Source organism: Gadus morhua, chromosome 7 (assembly GCF_902167405.1).
Source record: "Gadus morhua chromosome 7, gadMor3.0, whole genome shotgun sequence".
Classification (NCBI taxonomy): Eukaryota; Metazoa; Chordata; class Actinopteri; order Gadiformes; family Gadidae; genus Gadus; species Gadus morhua.
The window spans coordinates 27,374,171-27,389,065 of record NC_044054.1 but is presented as its reverse complement, the minus strand read 5'-3'; the positions used below and the strand labels follow the sequence as shown (position 1 = coordinate 27,389,065).

Below are 14,895 nucleotides of genomic sequence, written 5' to 3'. Positions count from 1 at the left end.
CACCGTGGTGAATTGTGTGACTAGAATGATGGGTGAAGGTGAGACTTTTGAGAATGAAAAGTACAGTATTACTCTTGTAACTACGACTATATAATATAAATAATTATCACCAGGGTAACACGATAGACTACTATTGATTATTAATGATGAAACGTCTGTTCTAGTACATCCATGACCAATACATGGAACGAAGCCTTTAAAAATGCTTTGACAACACGGTGATACACAAGGTCATGTGACGAATATCCAATGGAAAATGGAAAAATACCATGGAACCAATGCTAATAATAGTACATGAATATAGGTTTTCCAGAGGAAGTGGGGTTAATCAGATATTCATTTGGGAGCATTAAGTCAGTAGTTAAGGCTGAAGATATTTTAGGAATATAGATGGTGTATCTAGGCCTAACTGCACCATGGATCTGTAACGTTAAAACTTTATTTCGGTAATGGGGGGGGCTACAATAGATCATATATATATATATATATGTCCGATACACTTTGAAGCCCTCATGCGTAATGTGATTTCGTAGGTCTCTGATAGGATCTATTTTATTGTCCAAGAAAAACGGTTATCAATATTCAACTTTTTCATAATAAATGCTGAAAATTATCTGGGGTAGGGCCTATGCTGTATGTCCACAAAGGGGCGCCGTAAACACGTTATGGTCGGACTATTATAAGTCCCCTGGAAACACTGGATCCCTTTGAAATCGCGTCTACCTCTTGCGTTAACGCGGTAATGATCCTCATGATTTATTTTATATTTTAAATTGGTTCCAGAAAGATGAATTATTATAGTGAAATAAACTATCCCAACGAGTATATAATACATGTAAATGATAACCCAAATTCTGTAACACATAAGGCATAGATTTATATATATTTACACCCACTTTATTGCAGACAAATTTCCTTACATCAAAAACCATTATACTATTGAAGAGAACTGCTCCAAGGGATATTCAGGGTAAAAACAGGTTATCTAGTCAAAACATCCGGAGAACTCAGAATTGGAGAAGACCAACATGCATGCCTTGATTCTACACACGCACACACACACACAACACTGAACACCAGCGACCAAACATTTTAGTAGGTTAGCTCCAAGACAAGATAAAACCAGAGTGACTCGACTACATTTCAAGTATTCCCATCCCTCCAATTACTGCAACATTCACACAGCAAATGAGGTGGCTCCTTTTTAAAACAAATAAATAAAATAATTCATGCTTTGAAAAAGGTCAACAAGAGACAGTGTAGCAACAAGCCCAACAGAGGAATGATAGAGGCCCTTCTACATCACAACAACCACCGAACAGGTGGTACAAATAAATACGAGAGGGTAAAAAGGCAGCCAGCTTGCCTTAGAGAAGACACAACAAAACAAATATAACTACAATATATCCAAGTGTATAATCATTGTAACCATGTACGATTTCCCAAAATACTTTCAATAGACACCAAACTATTTCCCAGCCTTAAGTTGTCAATTAGGCAATAAAAGATGCCCGTGTGGCATCACGATATAGACGGAAGGACATAAAATGGAATTTCTTGATAACATGTTTTGATCCTTTTCTCCCCGCTGTACATCCGTGTTCCGATGGAGGAGGCGTGGCCTTTTGCGGCCCGGTTGGTGGAACGGTAACCTAGGTGACCATGTACTCCTGCCTCTTGTTGAGGCGGACCTGGCACAGCGAGACGGCGCCCACGGCCACGTAGACAGCCGCCGCGATGAAGCAGTTGATGCCCACCTGGTTGTACAGGCTGTAGATGGCCTGGGGCGGGAACTTACTGCGGACCACAACGAGGAGCAGGGTTTAGAAAGGGTGAATGTTGTGGCTCTATATTTAACGAGGACGGGGGGAAGAGAACACGTGCTCTTTCGCGTCGACGCCCTGCAGCGTATTACTGATAGAACAATGACCATATGATCGGGAGAAAAACAATCTATATTGATTATTTAAAAAAAACGACATAAAATGACTAAGCAATGGCTCACATTAACTTCCCCAACAATGTTACCGGTATGTATTTGCGTGTGCAGGGGTTGACATTACTAACTAAAAATAAAATAAAATTGATAATATCAAGCGAAAAATATGTTTGATCATAAAACAAAAGCCGGGGTGTTGTGAGCTGAGGTGTTGGATGAAATTCCAGTGTGCCAGCTTCCTGAACATCTTTTTGGAGCATTTGCATCAACTGTTGAATTGTCATGTGATACAGGCATCAGGCTATTAGGGCAGTTTGTTTATAGGATTGTCTACGAACTGCTGACACTAAATGGAGATATAGAGCAGCACCATATTTTGTGTGGTAAGAGTAGTGTCCGCAAGAATGACGTGGTGAATAACCGAGTGAAACTCTACCCAAGTAACAAGCTCAGCCGCCGGACACACTAAAGAGTGGGTGGAGGTTTACAGCTGAGGCAGAAAATGTGTATTGTCAGTATTAATCAAGACAAAAGTAAGAGGCCTTTTCTGGCATAATAACTATAAAGATTTCATGGCATGACATTTGTAATAATCTCTCAACATCACTATGTGCTGCAATACTCATTAATTTTAGTATAGATGTCAGTATAGATTTCTTCAAATGTCTTTATAGTGGTGTGATGAGACGACATCACTTACTCATTCCGAATGTCCTCTTCAGTAAAGGGAACATCTTCGATCAGTACAGCTGACTTGGCACTGAAGAAAATACCCAGCATCCCCTGATAGGGTAGAAACGACAAACAATTCAATTCAATTTTATTTGTATAGCCCTTAATCACCATTACAGTCTCAAAGGGCTTAACAGGCCAAATATTTGTGACACCCCCCTTCACCCATGCCCCCACACGGGCAAGCAGGTCAGTTAAAACCAATCAAACATTAAACACATGGTGGCTTTATACAATATGACTTGGCCTATAGGATATGGTGGCTTTATACAATATGACTTGGCCTATAGGACATGACCTGATGACACACGATCGCTGTACGTCACGACACAAGCTAATCATGATCCATGAATAAATTGCAGTCAACCATCGATTCCTTCACAAGGGAATGCTGTGCATTGTAATACTGTCCACATTGCTAAGTGTGCCTGCTCTTGTCCCAAGCATTAAGCATGTTTTACTCTGACTGAATTGGCTCATCGTGGACTGTCAGAGGTTCATACAGTAGTGACTGTAACAGGCGGAAGCTCCTCACTCACGTCTGTGGTCACATGACCATCAGGTCCCGCCTTCGTGACATTACATGCTACCTTTAACGTTAGCATAGTGTTAACTAGCGAAATATCGATATACTTCTTTATAAATAATTTCATTGGCTGATAGACGTCTAGGCCTCACTCGGTTGAGTTTGGTTAAATAAGGAGTTTCATCTAGAAGGGTGACACTCGTCATCCATTTTAAAATCGTCATTAGTTCGAGGAATATAACTACATTTATGCAACGTTATAGTCTTGGTAAATAAAAACAGTTGCATGACACGTCTTGCACAGGGCAATATGTCCTGATTACAAAAACGACCTTTCTATAATCTGACCTGAAGCCATATTATTTTGCTCTGCGTTACAACCAGCCCTTAATCTACTTACCAGCATGATCACTCCCCAAATGCTGATCACTATTCCACATGCTGCCATCTTAGGCCCGCAGAACAAAAGGGACGGCATGTTTACGTTCCTCTAATCGATCCAAATAAGTGTTTTTAATACAAGAAACGCCGTTTCATCGAAGGTTGACTGTCGGTCCAGGCCCCATCAGTTTTCTCTGGTTGAGAAGTGTTCGGCAAATTTCGGCCACAATCGTTCTCTGAAGACAGAGAACCAATCATAATCTTTCAAGAAATAAACCCCGCCTATTTCCTTTAGATCCACCAATGAGATTCAAGTAGCAAATTCGCGCAGTATTCCTTTTATACCTCAACATTCGCAAACATGTTTGTACTTTGCGATATTTAGTTAATCTACAACCAATATAGGTATAGATAGCTTTCATTTAAACAAATACATTTGCACTTCCGGCGTTTCGGTTTTTGAGCGATAATCCGTCAACCTCAATGGAAGCCCGCTAACGAAACCTACGGATGCATTCGCAAGCTAGCAGTTAGCACTGTGCATTGTTTATGTTTTGAAGGAAGAAAATCAAACTATAAACCAACTTTCTGAAATACCTCATCAAAATGACTTCTGCCTCTGCGAAAGTAAGTCCTAGCCTAATACCCCATCGTTTCACAAAGCAGCTTTTGAACGTAAAATGCAAATGAAGCATCTGCTTAAGAGTGTCAGTCGCTACTGAAACACCTATCGGCCGATTGATTATTTTCCATATCGCTGAATGGGGCGCTTGCTTTTATGTTCTCTGTGATCTCTTATTATCGATGTTGGGTATCTGGCAGGTGGGCGAAATCTTCTCAGCAGCGGGGGCTGCCTTCACGAAGCTGGGGGAGCTAACCATGCAGCTGCACCCCGTGTCGGACTCCAGTCCTGCAGGGTAAGACACAAACCCATTGATACAGTAACACTGGTACTCACACCCCTTTCTGTTTCATCCTTCTATTTATTCCGTGCAAAACAGCGTATCTCAACTAGAAATGTCTTACTTTTGCATCAATTGCCTCGACGTCAAGACACAATTGCCTTTGCATTTTCTTTCTATTTTGTAATGTTGTTTTGGTTATAGTTTAGTAATCCGGCGCAAGATGACATCTCGCACATTTGTTTGGCACATTCTCATCATAATTTATTTTGATTCCAGAGCCAAGTGGACAGAGACAGAAATCGAACTACTTCGGTTGGCAGTGAAACGCTTTGGCGATGACCTGAACAACATAAGCACAGTGATTAAAGAACGAACGGTGTAAGTCTTAACACCTCTCTCATTGAAGTGCGTGAGCGTGTGAGTGATGGAAGTGAAAGATATTTATACATCAATCAAAAAAAATCCTATTAGTTTGCACTTCTTGGTGACAATAACATTTCCATTAGCACTGTATTTGTTGGTCCATAAAGGTTATTTAGTTTATCCCATTGTATGTAACAATACAATGTGTTTTTTACAAAACACTTTAAATATCCTTGAGCAACTTCAGATGCCCATGTGCACATAGGCACAACGCCAATTCAGCTCAAGCAGACTGGCCTGTATTGGTGAATGATAAGCATATCTGTGTGACCAGAGTATCATGTAATCAAACATCCGTGTGTGTCCCAACCTGTGCAGAGCCCAGATAAAGAGCACGGTGAAGAGGAAGCTGTACGAGGACAGCAGGGTCCCCATCTCCTCGGAGTCCCCCAAGAAGACCATGAAGAAAACCACGGTCGCCATGGCACCCCCGCCGACACAACCCGCCCCCACCATGATTGCCGTACAATCCTCGCAGGTCGTCGTGGCGACCGGAATGCAGAACAGCCCCTCTATGGCCCCGCCCATCAAGAAGCAGAAAACTGCAGGTGAGGTTTCTTTGTTCTTTGTACAAATGTATTCTTCAGTTATTCTTGCAGTAAGTAACCACAGTTGCTACACTATGCATTAAGGTGTGGTAATTTGCATCTTATTTGTAAGCTCTCTTTTAGACCGTAGGCATTGAATGATGTAAAGGGAGGAACATGAGAATACCTAAGTTTACAAATGTTTGTCAGTTTATGCTCATCGGGAATAATTTAAACAACCCCTGGCATTTTGTATGTTATGCAATGAATTGGATTGGATTGCTGCCTTTCTCTCCCCAGTGTCATCATCCCTAGTCTGAATCCTATCAGTTGTGATGGAGATGACCGTGTCCAAGTAGCTTGTGCCTCTCCCTAATCCCTTGTTCCATATTTCCTCTCCTCCTCCTCCTCCTCTACGTGTGCAGACGTGACGCTCAGTGCCCTGAACGACTCGGACGTCAACAGTGACCTGGTCGAGGGCCTCGGCTCTTCCAGCAAGAAACTCAACTTTGACCAAGGTGAACCAACACAGTTCTTATACCTTCGGTGGGGTTAAGAAGGGATCAGTGGCTGGTAAAGTGTGATGTCATTTTTTGTTTATTTTGAAATGGCATTAATAGTAAATCAGTTTGATCCCAATTCTCCCAATGTATACATGTATAACGTGGGGATGGTGGTTAGGAAGTTTGTGTTCCAGCTGACTTCTGGGTTTGAATCACTAATGTCTACAGTCTAACCTGTAGTTGTCCTTTAGCACGATGCCACCTATCCCCTACTGACTCCTTAAAGAGGACCTATTGTACTACTTTTCTGGTCTTAATTTCTTATTAATGTCTCCTATAGCGCAACCTGACACGAATCACAGCACAAAAAACGATGTAGATTTTCGAGAAACTCTTCCTCTCATCTGGATGCTTTCAGCATTCTCTGTCAACGCTCGGTTTCGTCCTTCTCCGCCCCCTCGCCCCCCTCCTGCCAACCCAACTCCGTTGTGATTGGTTACCTTCCTTGAAGCGCGCGGGCGGGCAGATTTGAACTGGCATATGGGGGCGCGGCAGAAGTGCCTCTACGTAGATGATTTCCCGGAAATGTGAACAAGTGAATCGCAAACGTAGTCCCGAGGGTTTAGCGCTTTGCACAGCCACCCCAGACTGTCAGCAGGGAATACGTCGAAATGCATGTACGTCATTATTTGACACTTTAGTATGGTTAAACATGACTATCAATCATTATAACAACGTATATAGGTCATAAAAGTCGAAAAAGCATAATAGGTCCCCTTAAATGACTAAACGGTCATTAGTTATGACATGATGTGACCCAGGTGATGTTGGGCCCTCTTTATCAAGCAGCCATCTTGGTTCTAAGCGTGGCTGGGCGGGGGCAAACCGAATGTGTCTGTCAGGTGAATGAGGCTCACTAAGCTCCAGTGAGTGAAACAAACCCTGACAAACCTGAACAAATCCACCGCATCAGTGTGGCGTCTTATTCGACTCCTGGCAGCGTTTTCACTCGGCTGCCGGACTAATCAATGGGAGCTTTCCAAGGAACGAAAGAAAGTAAAATCGCAGAGCTTAAATTATTTAATGGCACCACTTTCGCTCACAAATGAAGGCATCAATCTTTGTGCACAGATTGTTTTCAATGCACAAAGAAACGTTTGCCGGTGCTCCCTCTTGAGCACATATCACACACACTTATTCGCACCACTATCATGACACATTCTCCAAGAGCACCGTAGCATATCTTTTATCGTCATATTATCCATGTGGATATTTTATTTTATTTATCATCTCGTTTACGTTGTATGTATTTAATGTGTCGCGCGACTGCGGCTTTGAATTTCCCCTCGGAATCAATAATGTATTCATCTGTCTGTCATGGCAGGGGGACGTGGCACTAATGCCAAGGTGACGCGCTCCGTTCCCCCTCAGCCATCTAACCAGCCCTCCTCTCCCCTCTCCCCCACCTCCAGAGAGCCTCAACCTGGACTCCAGCCTCATCATGAACTCCAGCGATCTCCCTCTGCTTTCCCGCTGAGATCCGCACCGCGCCGCTCCGAGTCTCCGACTTGAGGATGCTCCCAAAGGACCCCCCGAAACCAAGCAGACTGAATCAGCCGGGCCCTGGAGGGGACCCAGGCTCAGGAGCTTCCGAGCTACGGTTCTGTCGTTCTGTGTGAAACTATCCTGGACAGAACTCTGACCATAAACAAAACGAACATTACTCGGTTGTCAAAACGAACATTACTCGTTTTTTTTTCGTGTGGGGAGGGGGGGGGCGGGTTTTCAAGACCATTTTTATTGTTATTTATCTTTTAGGAAAAAAATATGTACGGATAAATAGCGTATCAAATTGTAGCTTTTTGTTAGTTATGGGTAGGAATAGTAGTAACCAGCCAGCCACTACAAAGATTTTAGTACTTTTATATAACACAATGGACGCTCTTGGTTGAAGAAGACACAATACTTTGATATAGCGAACACATAACTTTTTTATTTTTTAAGGTTTGTGTACAAAATTATGAACAATATTGTTTTTGCCTAGTCAGTTTGAATATGGGTCTGTTAAAATCAGATATCCATTTTCACATACATGGCTGGAGGATCTGAAATCACAACTGGTTCTGTTTAAATATTATACATATATGTCATGCTAACACAACGACATAGTGCTCTGGTTTCATTAAGAATTATGTTCAGATTGATGGAGTTATAGGCTTTAATTTGATAGAATTAATCTACCAGACCAGTATTTTAATTTTAAGAAGGTTGTTAAATGATGGTCAACATATCAAAGGTTTCCTAAAAAGAAAAATGTGTGTGTAGATGATGTGGTGTATTTGACATTGTATAGTGGCACCTATTCCCCCCTGAAGAGCTTACTGTGTACCTTATGATAATCAAGATAATCGTTTCAATATACCAACACCTGCCATGAGTAATGTATTAACCGACTTTTCATGCTGTTTAGTAAAAACTAAAACGGTCTCACGTCTCATATGTATATTTACATAAGTATATTTACACATACAGTTTGTGCAGATGTTCTAATAGTGAGAACTACCTACCTTCTACCTCAAAGACATTTAGCTATTTGATTCCCTTGGACTTGAAAAGGCAAGAAAAAATAAGAAATTCATAAAAAGGCTTTGGTATAATACAATTTATTCAATACTTTTCATATACAATATATAATAAGGTGTATTTGCATTATTTTCACTATAAAATGTATCATTCTTTGTACATATTACAGCCAGGGGACACTCAGAATGGAATGAATGAAAATATATATATTTAAAAAAATACATAATATTTTGTCATATGTAGAGAAAGAAAAATAGCTATGTGCAGTTGTAGATGTGCTTTCACAATACATTTCTCATGATTCTGTCCTAATAACATGTATGCTGAAGCTGCTTCCTTCAACACTCAATATCATTTAAGAGTTCAGGAATCATTGTAATCAATGGCTTCGGGGCTTTAAGGGCATTTACATTTCAGAGTTGAACGTATCCCAAGAAACAGATGGGCGTGACACATGAACGTCCACGGTTTGCCAGACCTCAAACACACATGGATCTCAACACCACAGTGATGTCATAACACAGACGCATTCCAGGGTAGAATCCCATTCCACCTTACTCATAAAAACAGAAATATGTTGATTGCAACCATAGGAAATTAAAAGGCCTTCGACAAGAACACGGCAACAACTGTGAAACCAGTAAGGAAAATCCATCCAGAGCAAGGAAATGTAAATACATTTGGACTAGCATTTTAGTTTACCCTTGCTTGCTTCAAAAGTGTACGTGTTTCACGTATGCTCTCAATCGTCGTATGGAGTACCGTGACATTTTTAGTTCAAATGATAACATTCAGAAAACAATGCGTCTCGAAATTGGAGAATATCTTTGGATTTCGGCATTATCTGATTTTTCTGGGACTACGGAAGAGTATGGCGGTTTGAGGAATAGTATTGATTTAAACCAGAATGAAGAGGTTTTGTAGATGTATTGCTGACGAAGGCCAAAAATAACCTGTGAGATAAAGTACTCTGTGAAGTCCTCCGAAAGACATAGAGCCCGAGGACACTGATCTCCCAAGGACACAGACCTCCAGATTATAGTGTTGCTGTCACCTCTTGTCATCCCAAGATATTGAAACTCTGCCGAGCACATGTATCAAACACAGACAAACAAGCCTCTTCTTATTTAAATGGGAAACCTATCTGTATGTTAACAATCACAATAACTCCCACTGCACAGAATGAGAAGTACACAATAAGACCTTTTCATTTTCTCACCTCAAACAAAATATTATCTTCAGAGGTCTAATCCATACAAAGGACTTCCAGGATGATTTAATTTAGCCTTAGATACATCGAGCTAATCCACTGAATGGACAGAAAACACTTTAAACAGGATTAAAGCTGAACGACATGACTATACAACAAAGAAAGTATAAATATTGGGTTTGGCAATTTATGTGTACAGCAGTGTATCCTGATGGGCTAGAACTTTATTGACTGAAAAAATATACAATATGATAGTTAATAAAGAAATGTTGAACTTCCATCCACAGCAAGCATTACACAGTTTACTTTACAAACGGTACTTCTCGAGATAGCAATTCACAACACTTAGACATAGGATCCTTCTAAGAAAATTGGCTTGGGAAAATGCTAATTCCTCTAACTCAGGAATTCCTAGTGATTGTCCTGAAAAAAATATTTTTTTTGAAATCCCAAAACACAGCTGGACAACAAGAAAGCAAAACAACAGATAATATTCCATCCAACCAACAACAATGTCTTTGATCCATAACAGATACACTTTTGAGTTTACAAATTACTTTTCAGGAAAATAATAAAAAAAAAATAATAACACTAAGCAAATATTGCGTACAATTTTGTGCTGCACACTTTATGGAACATTGCTCATAAAGATGGAAAAAAAACGATGCTGTATCTAATAATGTGCAAACTGGTAAAAGTGACTAAAATCTGTTCCTTTTAAATTCTTATTTTTTTAAATAGTTACATATTTAAAAAGTGGAAAGTCACATAAATCAGATTTTTTTTTTTTCAACGTCACATTTTTACGAGCACGTGACAACATATCAAATGTATGTTGTCATTCACTCATATCAATACTTATGATACTTATTTTGGTTTGTTGTTTAGCTTTAAATATCTTGCATTATTCCCGGTGCATAAAGCGACTACATCTGACTTCAGGCCTTTCGACACCAAAAGGAATTAGATGGAATAAGCTCAGGAAATCTTCTATTTCCATTGTTATGAAAAAATGAGGGCTTCGTTCTGAAAACCAAGACCACATTAAAACACATAAAAATACAAATGAACGATGATGTGATACTGAGGAATGCATGCATTCTCAAAGCCCGCTTGTAAGACCTCTTTTTGACATCTCGCGTGCTTATGACGTGTAGTTTTGGATACTTCATACAAACTACTGTAAAAAGGAAACACGTAAAGAGATTTGTTTGGGGGATTCACTATACAAAATAAAACAAAAGAATACCCCTGGCTAAAGAAAAAGGCAGGAATGCTAGTCGTAGCGAATCCGGTTCATGTGTACAGTATTCACATATAGATACAATATCAACATAGAAACACAGAGCCAAAGGGCTCCACTACATGGGTGCTTCCTTCCACCCAAAACCCCCTCAGATAGTTCAGCTAAAGCCCTTCATAACCGACGTTTAATGGTGCGTCTTTTCAACGGTCATTAAACCGAATCTCGGCTCTGACCTAGGTACTGAGAACTGAGGCGTAGATGCGACTTGAAGACACTTCTGGAAGAAACGTATATACTGGAGAAACTAGAATTTACGTCACTAAGCAACACGTACACAGGAGTAGAGTGACGTGCCTTGAACATGGCTCTGGCAGAAGAACGTTGATGATATAGCGTGGAGACAGTACAGAACGGAACCGGGTTTTCTCTGATTTGGTTTTCGTTTACTGTTCTTAATAATCATCCACCCTAGTCTAACTTGAAAGGTTTTATCTGCCCCGCACGGCTCCCAACATCTTGATTAGAACTCAAGAACTCAAACAGAACGCGTTTCGGAGTTAAATGCGTTTCGCCATCAAAACATTCCAAATATGGAAAGTTAAGAATACAGAAGTTCGGTCTAGTTTGAGCGGTCAAATCCAATTTAAACTACACCCCCTGGCTATCTAGGTGTGAGCCCTTCATGTATCCCAACAGCACAACAATGCAAGGTCCCCTATGTCGACTCCCCACTCAATGGGAAACAGACCACAGCGGAGATGTCTGAGCAGCTGGACCGATAGCACTCCTAGCAGCATCCTTTCCTTCTCCCTGCGTGTACTTCCTCTATCAAACTAAAGAAGACCATGTCAAGTCCATGATCAACACTCCCGCCAGATGACCTCAACGTTTAGTTTTTTTGCTCGCGGTCCAAGAGTAGGCTCTGTCCAGCAGACGCAGGGTCCAACGTGGGCGTGTGATCACATGTCACGTGATCACAGAGCAAAAACAAAGCACCACAACGTCTGGTCAACTCCAATGGTACAGCAGTCGATGGGCGGGACATTGATCACAATTGAAGGTGTCTGATTGGCTCCTAGTCACGCAAAAAAAGAACGAATGAAAAGTGGTTGTGATTACCGTCCGATGTCCGAGGTAATCATCCTGTTCTTCAGTGAGGCAGAAGTGCTGATAGGCTGATGGAGCTGGGTGGGGCTGGTGGTGGTGGTGGTGGTGGAGGTGGTGGTGCTGGGGTCTGGGGTAGGAGGGCTAGTGTCTGGGGTGGTGGGAGCTGAAGGAGGGAGGTGGGGAGAGGGATAGGGGGCTGTCCTGGGGGCTGGAGCACAACACTACACCTCCACCCGGGGGGGAACCCACAACCGCCTGAGACACACTGCGGACAGACAGACAGACAGACAGACAGACAGACAGACAGACAGACAGACAGACAGACAGACAGACAGACAGACAGACAGACAGACAGGAAGACGGACAGGGAGATATTCAGAGACACAGACTTGTTTCACACGTGCCTTGTGATTGTGTAGACGACGTACATTTATTTTTGTGTTGGCCCTTTTAGGACCAGAGGCTTACCTGACTGTGTAATTATTGTGGTGGGCGGGATCTGTTACCCCAGCAACAAAAAGCTTCTTTGGAGGGCCGTCAGACTCCACCCCTCCTAAGAAAGGACAAAAACCAAAATAAGACCATCCGCGATATGTTCTCTCCAGCGTGGCCCCCATTGCACCCCTAACTGAGTTTCTTACTTCATAATTAAGGGAACTTTCCTTGCCCTTCGGGGAGCTAGAGTTCCCCAGACAGATGTCCTAACTGGGGCCTGAAAGCTCTCAGATTGTTCATTTCATTAGGGGCTATGCAAATAAACCCGGCTTGCCCTGACTTCATATGATATGACCATTTAAATAACAGAACATAGCTATGATTATCATGAGCTATTGCATCTCTATGTCTTTATCTCTATCTCTATGTCGCTCTCTGTTTCTATATCTCTATGTCTCGCTATATCTGTCTCCATATCTCTACATTGATTTCTCTATCTATGTATCCCTATATCTCCCTATATCTCTACATATTTATGTATCTATATCTCTATAGCCCTATGTTTCTCTGTCTCTATATCTCTATCTCATGTCTCTATCGCCCTATGTCTCTATATCTATATATATCTATAGCCCTATGTCTCTCTGTCTCTATATCTCTATCTCATGTCTCTATAGCCCTATGTCTCTATATCTATATATATCTATAGCCCTAGGGGTCTATATCTCTATATCTCGTTCAAACAGTGTACCTTTCCTCTTCAGAGCAGTCAGCATAGGCCTCGTAACTGTAGAGCTCGTCACTGTGGAGCTCGTCACTGGCCTGAAGGGGAAACACACGCGTGCACACACACACACACACACACACACACGCACACAAACACGCACACACACATACACACACACACACACACACACACACACACACACACACACACACACACACACACACACACACACACACATCATTTAGGTTTCTGGACCACATTGGTATAGTAATTATCATTATGTAATATTCCCATTATGCTTATCCTACGAGGAGTATGAAAGAGAGGTTGGGATACCTGAACCTCCGAGTGGGGCTGGGGGATGAATTAGGAGTGACACCGCCATCTTGCCCAGCGTGAAAACCCTGTATCAACCAAGAGGCATTCAGCTTGAGGAGGCTATGTGGTCTACACATTAAAGACGTGAATTGAAATGTAAATTTTTAGATTGTACACACACACATATATTATACTTCCTTAAAGAGTACGATTCCCCAGTACGGACTAGGGTAGCAAAGAGAAATACATACATACACACACACATACACACACACACATATACATATATATATATATATACTGTATGTATACACACACATGCAATACATCAGTAAGAGGGGAGCCTACCCCTGGGGAGTGATGGTGCCACTGGCTGGACGAAGGCAACGGGATCAGAGTGGAAGAACTGGGGACAGAAGGCGTATGCACCGTCATATGAACAGGGTGTAAATGTGGTTGCCTTATTAATTTGAAATGTTGTGCTTACATGCCTGTTTGTGTTTGTGCGTGTGTGTGTGTGTGTGTGTGTGTGTGTGTGTGTGTGTGTGTGTGTGTGTGTGTGTGTGTGTGTGTGTGTCTGTATATGTGTGTGTGTGTGTGTGTGTGTGTGTGTGTGTGTGTGTGTGTGTGTGTGTGTGTGTATATATGTGTGTGTGTGTGTGTGTGTGTGTGTATGTGTGTGTGTGTGTGCGCGTGTGTGTGCGTGTGTGTGTCTGGCGTGTACCTGAGTCGCCGAAGACTTCCTCTCAGTGCCGTTTCCATGTTCTCTTCCTGTTGTGCACACAAGAACACACAACAGTGAAGCTCAAACACAATGAGAGCAATGATGACGCATCGCTTGCTTACATAAAGAAAGATACCTATTGCCTTAAAAAAAGATATGTAGTGCTGAAATAAGGATTTAGGATACTGCTCGGACATCTGGAAATGTGGTAGTGTCGTCACCCTCTTAAAGTAATGGCCTAAGTCACCTTTTTGCCAAAATGATTTTCTTGCCTAAATCAGCTCTTTGTGATGCTAGCCACCTCTGGTAAAATCCCCAACATCCTCAGTTGAACAGATCATGTGATCCTACCCGTTTAGTGTAATGGCCTATGTCAAGAGTGTGAATTATGCCAATTTATTTTGCCTAAGTCACTAGACAAGAGTGACTTAGGCAATTTTATGAGCGTTTCAAGATGGCGGCCACTTCCAAAAAAAAGAAAGTCTACCAAGCTAGTGAAGTTATTGCCATGATGCAGGACTCGTTCAATACTGGTAAGTGACATAGGCCTACCCTTCCTCATGGTCTGTTAAAGTAGTGGGAAAAAAAAGAAATGCACTGTTTTGCCTC

General features: G+C 41.7%; 3 protein-coding genes across 5 annotated transcripts in view; 1 reads left to right on the top strand and 2 right to left on the bottom strand.

Annotated features, from left to right (window-relative positions):
• Nucleotides 1-875: 875 nt before the first annotated feature.
• On the bottom strand, nt 876-3,839 carry rnasekb (ribonuclease, RNase K b). The gene is made up of 3 exons (XM_030361851.1): nt 3,598-3,839; nt 2,640-2,722; nt 876-1,797 (listed from the first exon to the last, which is right to left on the bottom strand). The coding sequence occupies exons 1-3, from the start codon at nt 3,673-3,675 to the stop codon at nt 1,653-1,655; spliced, it is 306 nt and encodes a 101-aa protein (XP_030217711.1). The 5' UTR covers nt 3,676-3,839; the 3' UTR covers nt 876-1,652.
• A 58-nt stretch (nt 3,840-3,897) lies between these two features.
• Nucleotides 3,898-8,423, top strand: bacc1 (BPTF associated chromatin complex component 1). The gene is made up of 6 exons (XM_030361842.1): nt 3,898-4,205; nt 4,401-4,495; nt 4,760-4,861; nt 5,225-5,454; nt 5,859-5,951; nt 7,409-8,423. The coding sequence occupies exons 1-6, from the start codon at nt 4,185-4,187 to the stop codon at nt 7,471-7,473; spliced, it is 606 nt and encodes a 201-aa protein (XP_030217702.1). The 5' UTR covers nt 3,898-4,184; the 3' UTR covers nt 7,474-8,423.
• A 1,510-nt stretch (nt 8,424-9,933) lies between these two features.
• The window catches only part of LOC115547530 (protein FAM122A), a 7,284-nt gene continuing 2,322 nt past the window's right edge, over nt 9,934-14,895 (bottom strand). For all 3 annotated transcript variants that reach the window (XM_030361839.1, XM_030361840.1, XM_030361838.1), the window contains 6 exons: nt 14,287-14,333; nt 13,911-13,968; nt 13,581-13,648; nt 13,269-13,339; nt 12,551-12,635; nt 9,934-12,347 (listed from right to left, as the gene is read on the bottom strand). In XM_030361839.1, coding sequence (XP_030217699.1) covers nt 12,224-12,347; nt 12,551-12,635; nt 13,269-13,339; nt 13,581-13,648; nt 13,911-13,968; nt 14,287-14,333 — 453 coding nt within the window. In that variant the 3' untranslated portion in view covers nt 9,934-12,223. The remainder of the gene's footprint in view (nt 12,348-12,550; nt 12,636-13,268; nt 13,340-13,580; nt 13,649-13,910; nt 13,969-14,286; nt 14,334-14,895) is intronic.

Bases quoted from the DNA above. Each gene is read 5' to 3' on its own strand.
- rnasekb (XM_030361851.1), bottom strand. From the start codon at position 3,675: ATGCCGTCCCTTTTGTTCTGCGGGCCTAAGATGGCAGCATGTGGAATA. The intron at 2,723-3,597 runs GTAAGTAGATTA...CTACCCTATCAG, and splicing joins TTTGGGGAGTGATCATGCTG to GGGATGCTGGGTATTTTCTT. The intron at 1,798-2,639 runs GTAAGTGATGTC...TGTGGTCCGCAG, and splicing joins GAAGAGGACATTCGGAATGA to TAAGTTCCCGCCCCAGGCCA.
- bacc1 (XM_030361842.1), top strand. From the start codon at position 4,185: ATGACTTCTGCCTCTGCGAAA. The intron at 4,496-4,759 runs GTAAGACACAAA...TTTTGATTCCAG, and splicing joins TCGGACTCCAGTCCTGCAGG to AGCCAAGTGGACAGAGACAG. The intron at 4,862-5,224 runs GTAAGTCTTAAC...CAACCTGTGCAG, and splicing joins GTGATTAAAGAACGAACGGT to AGCCCAGATAAAGAGCACGG.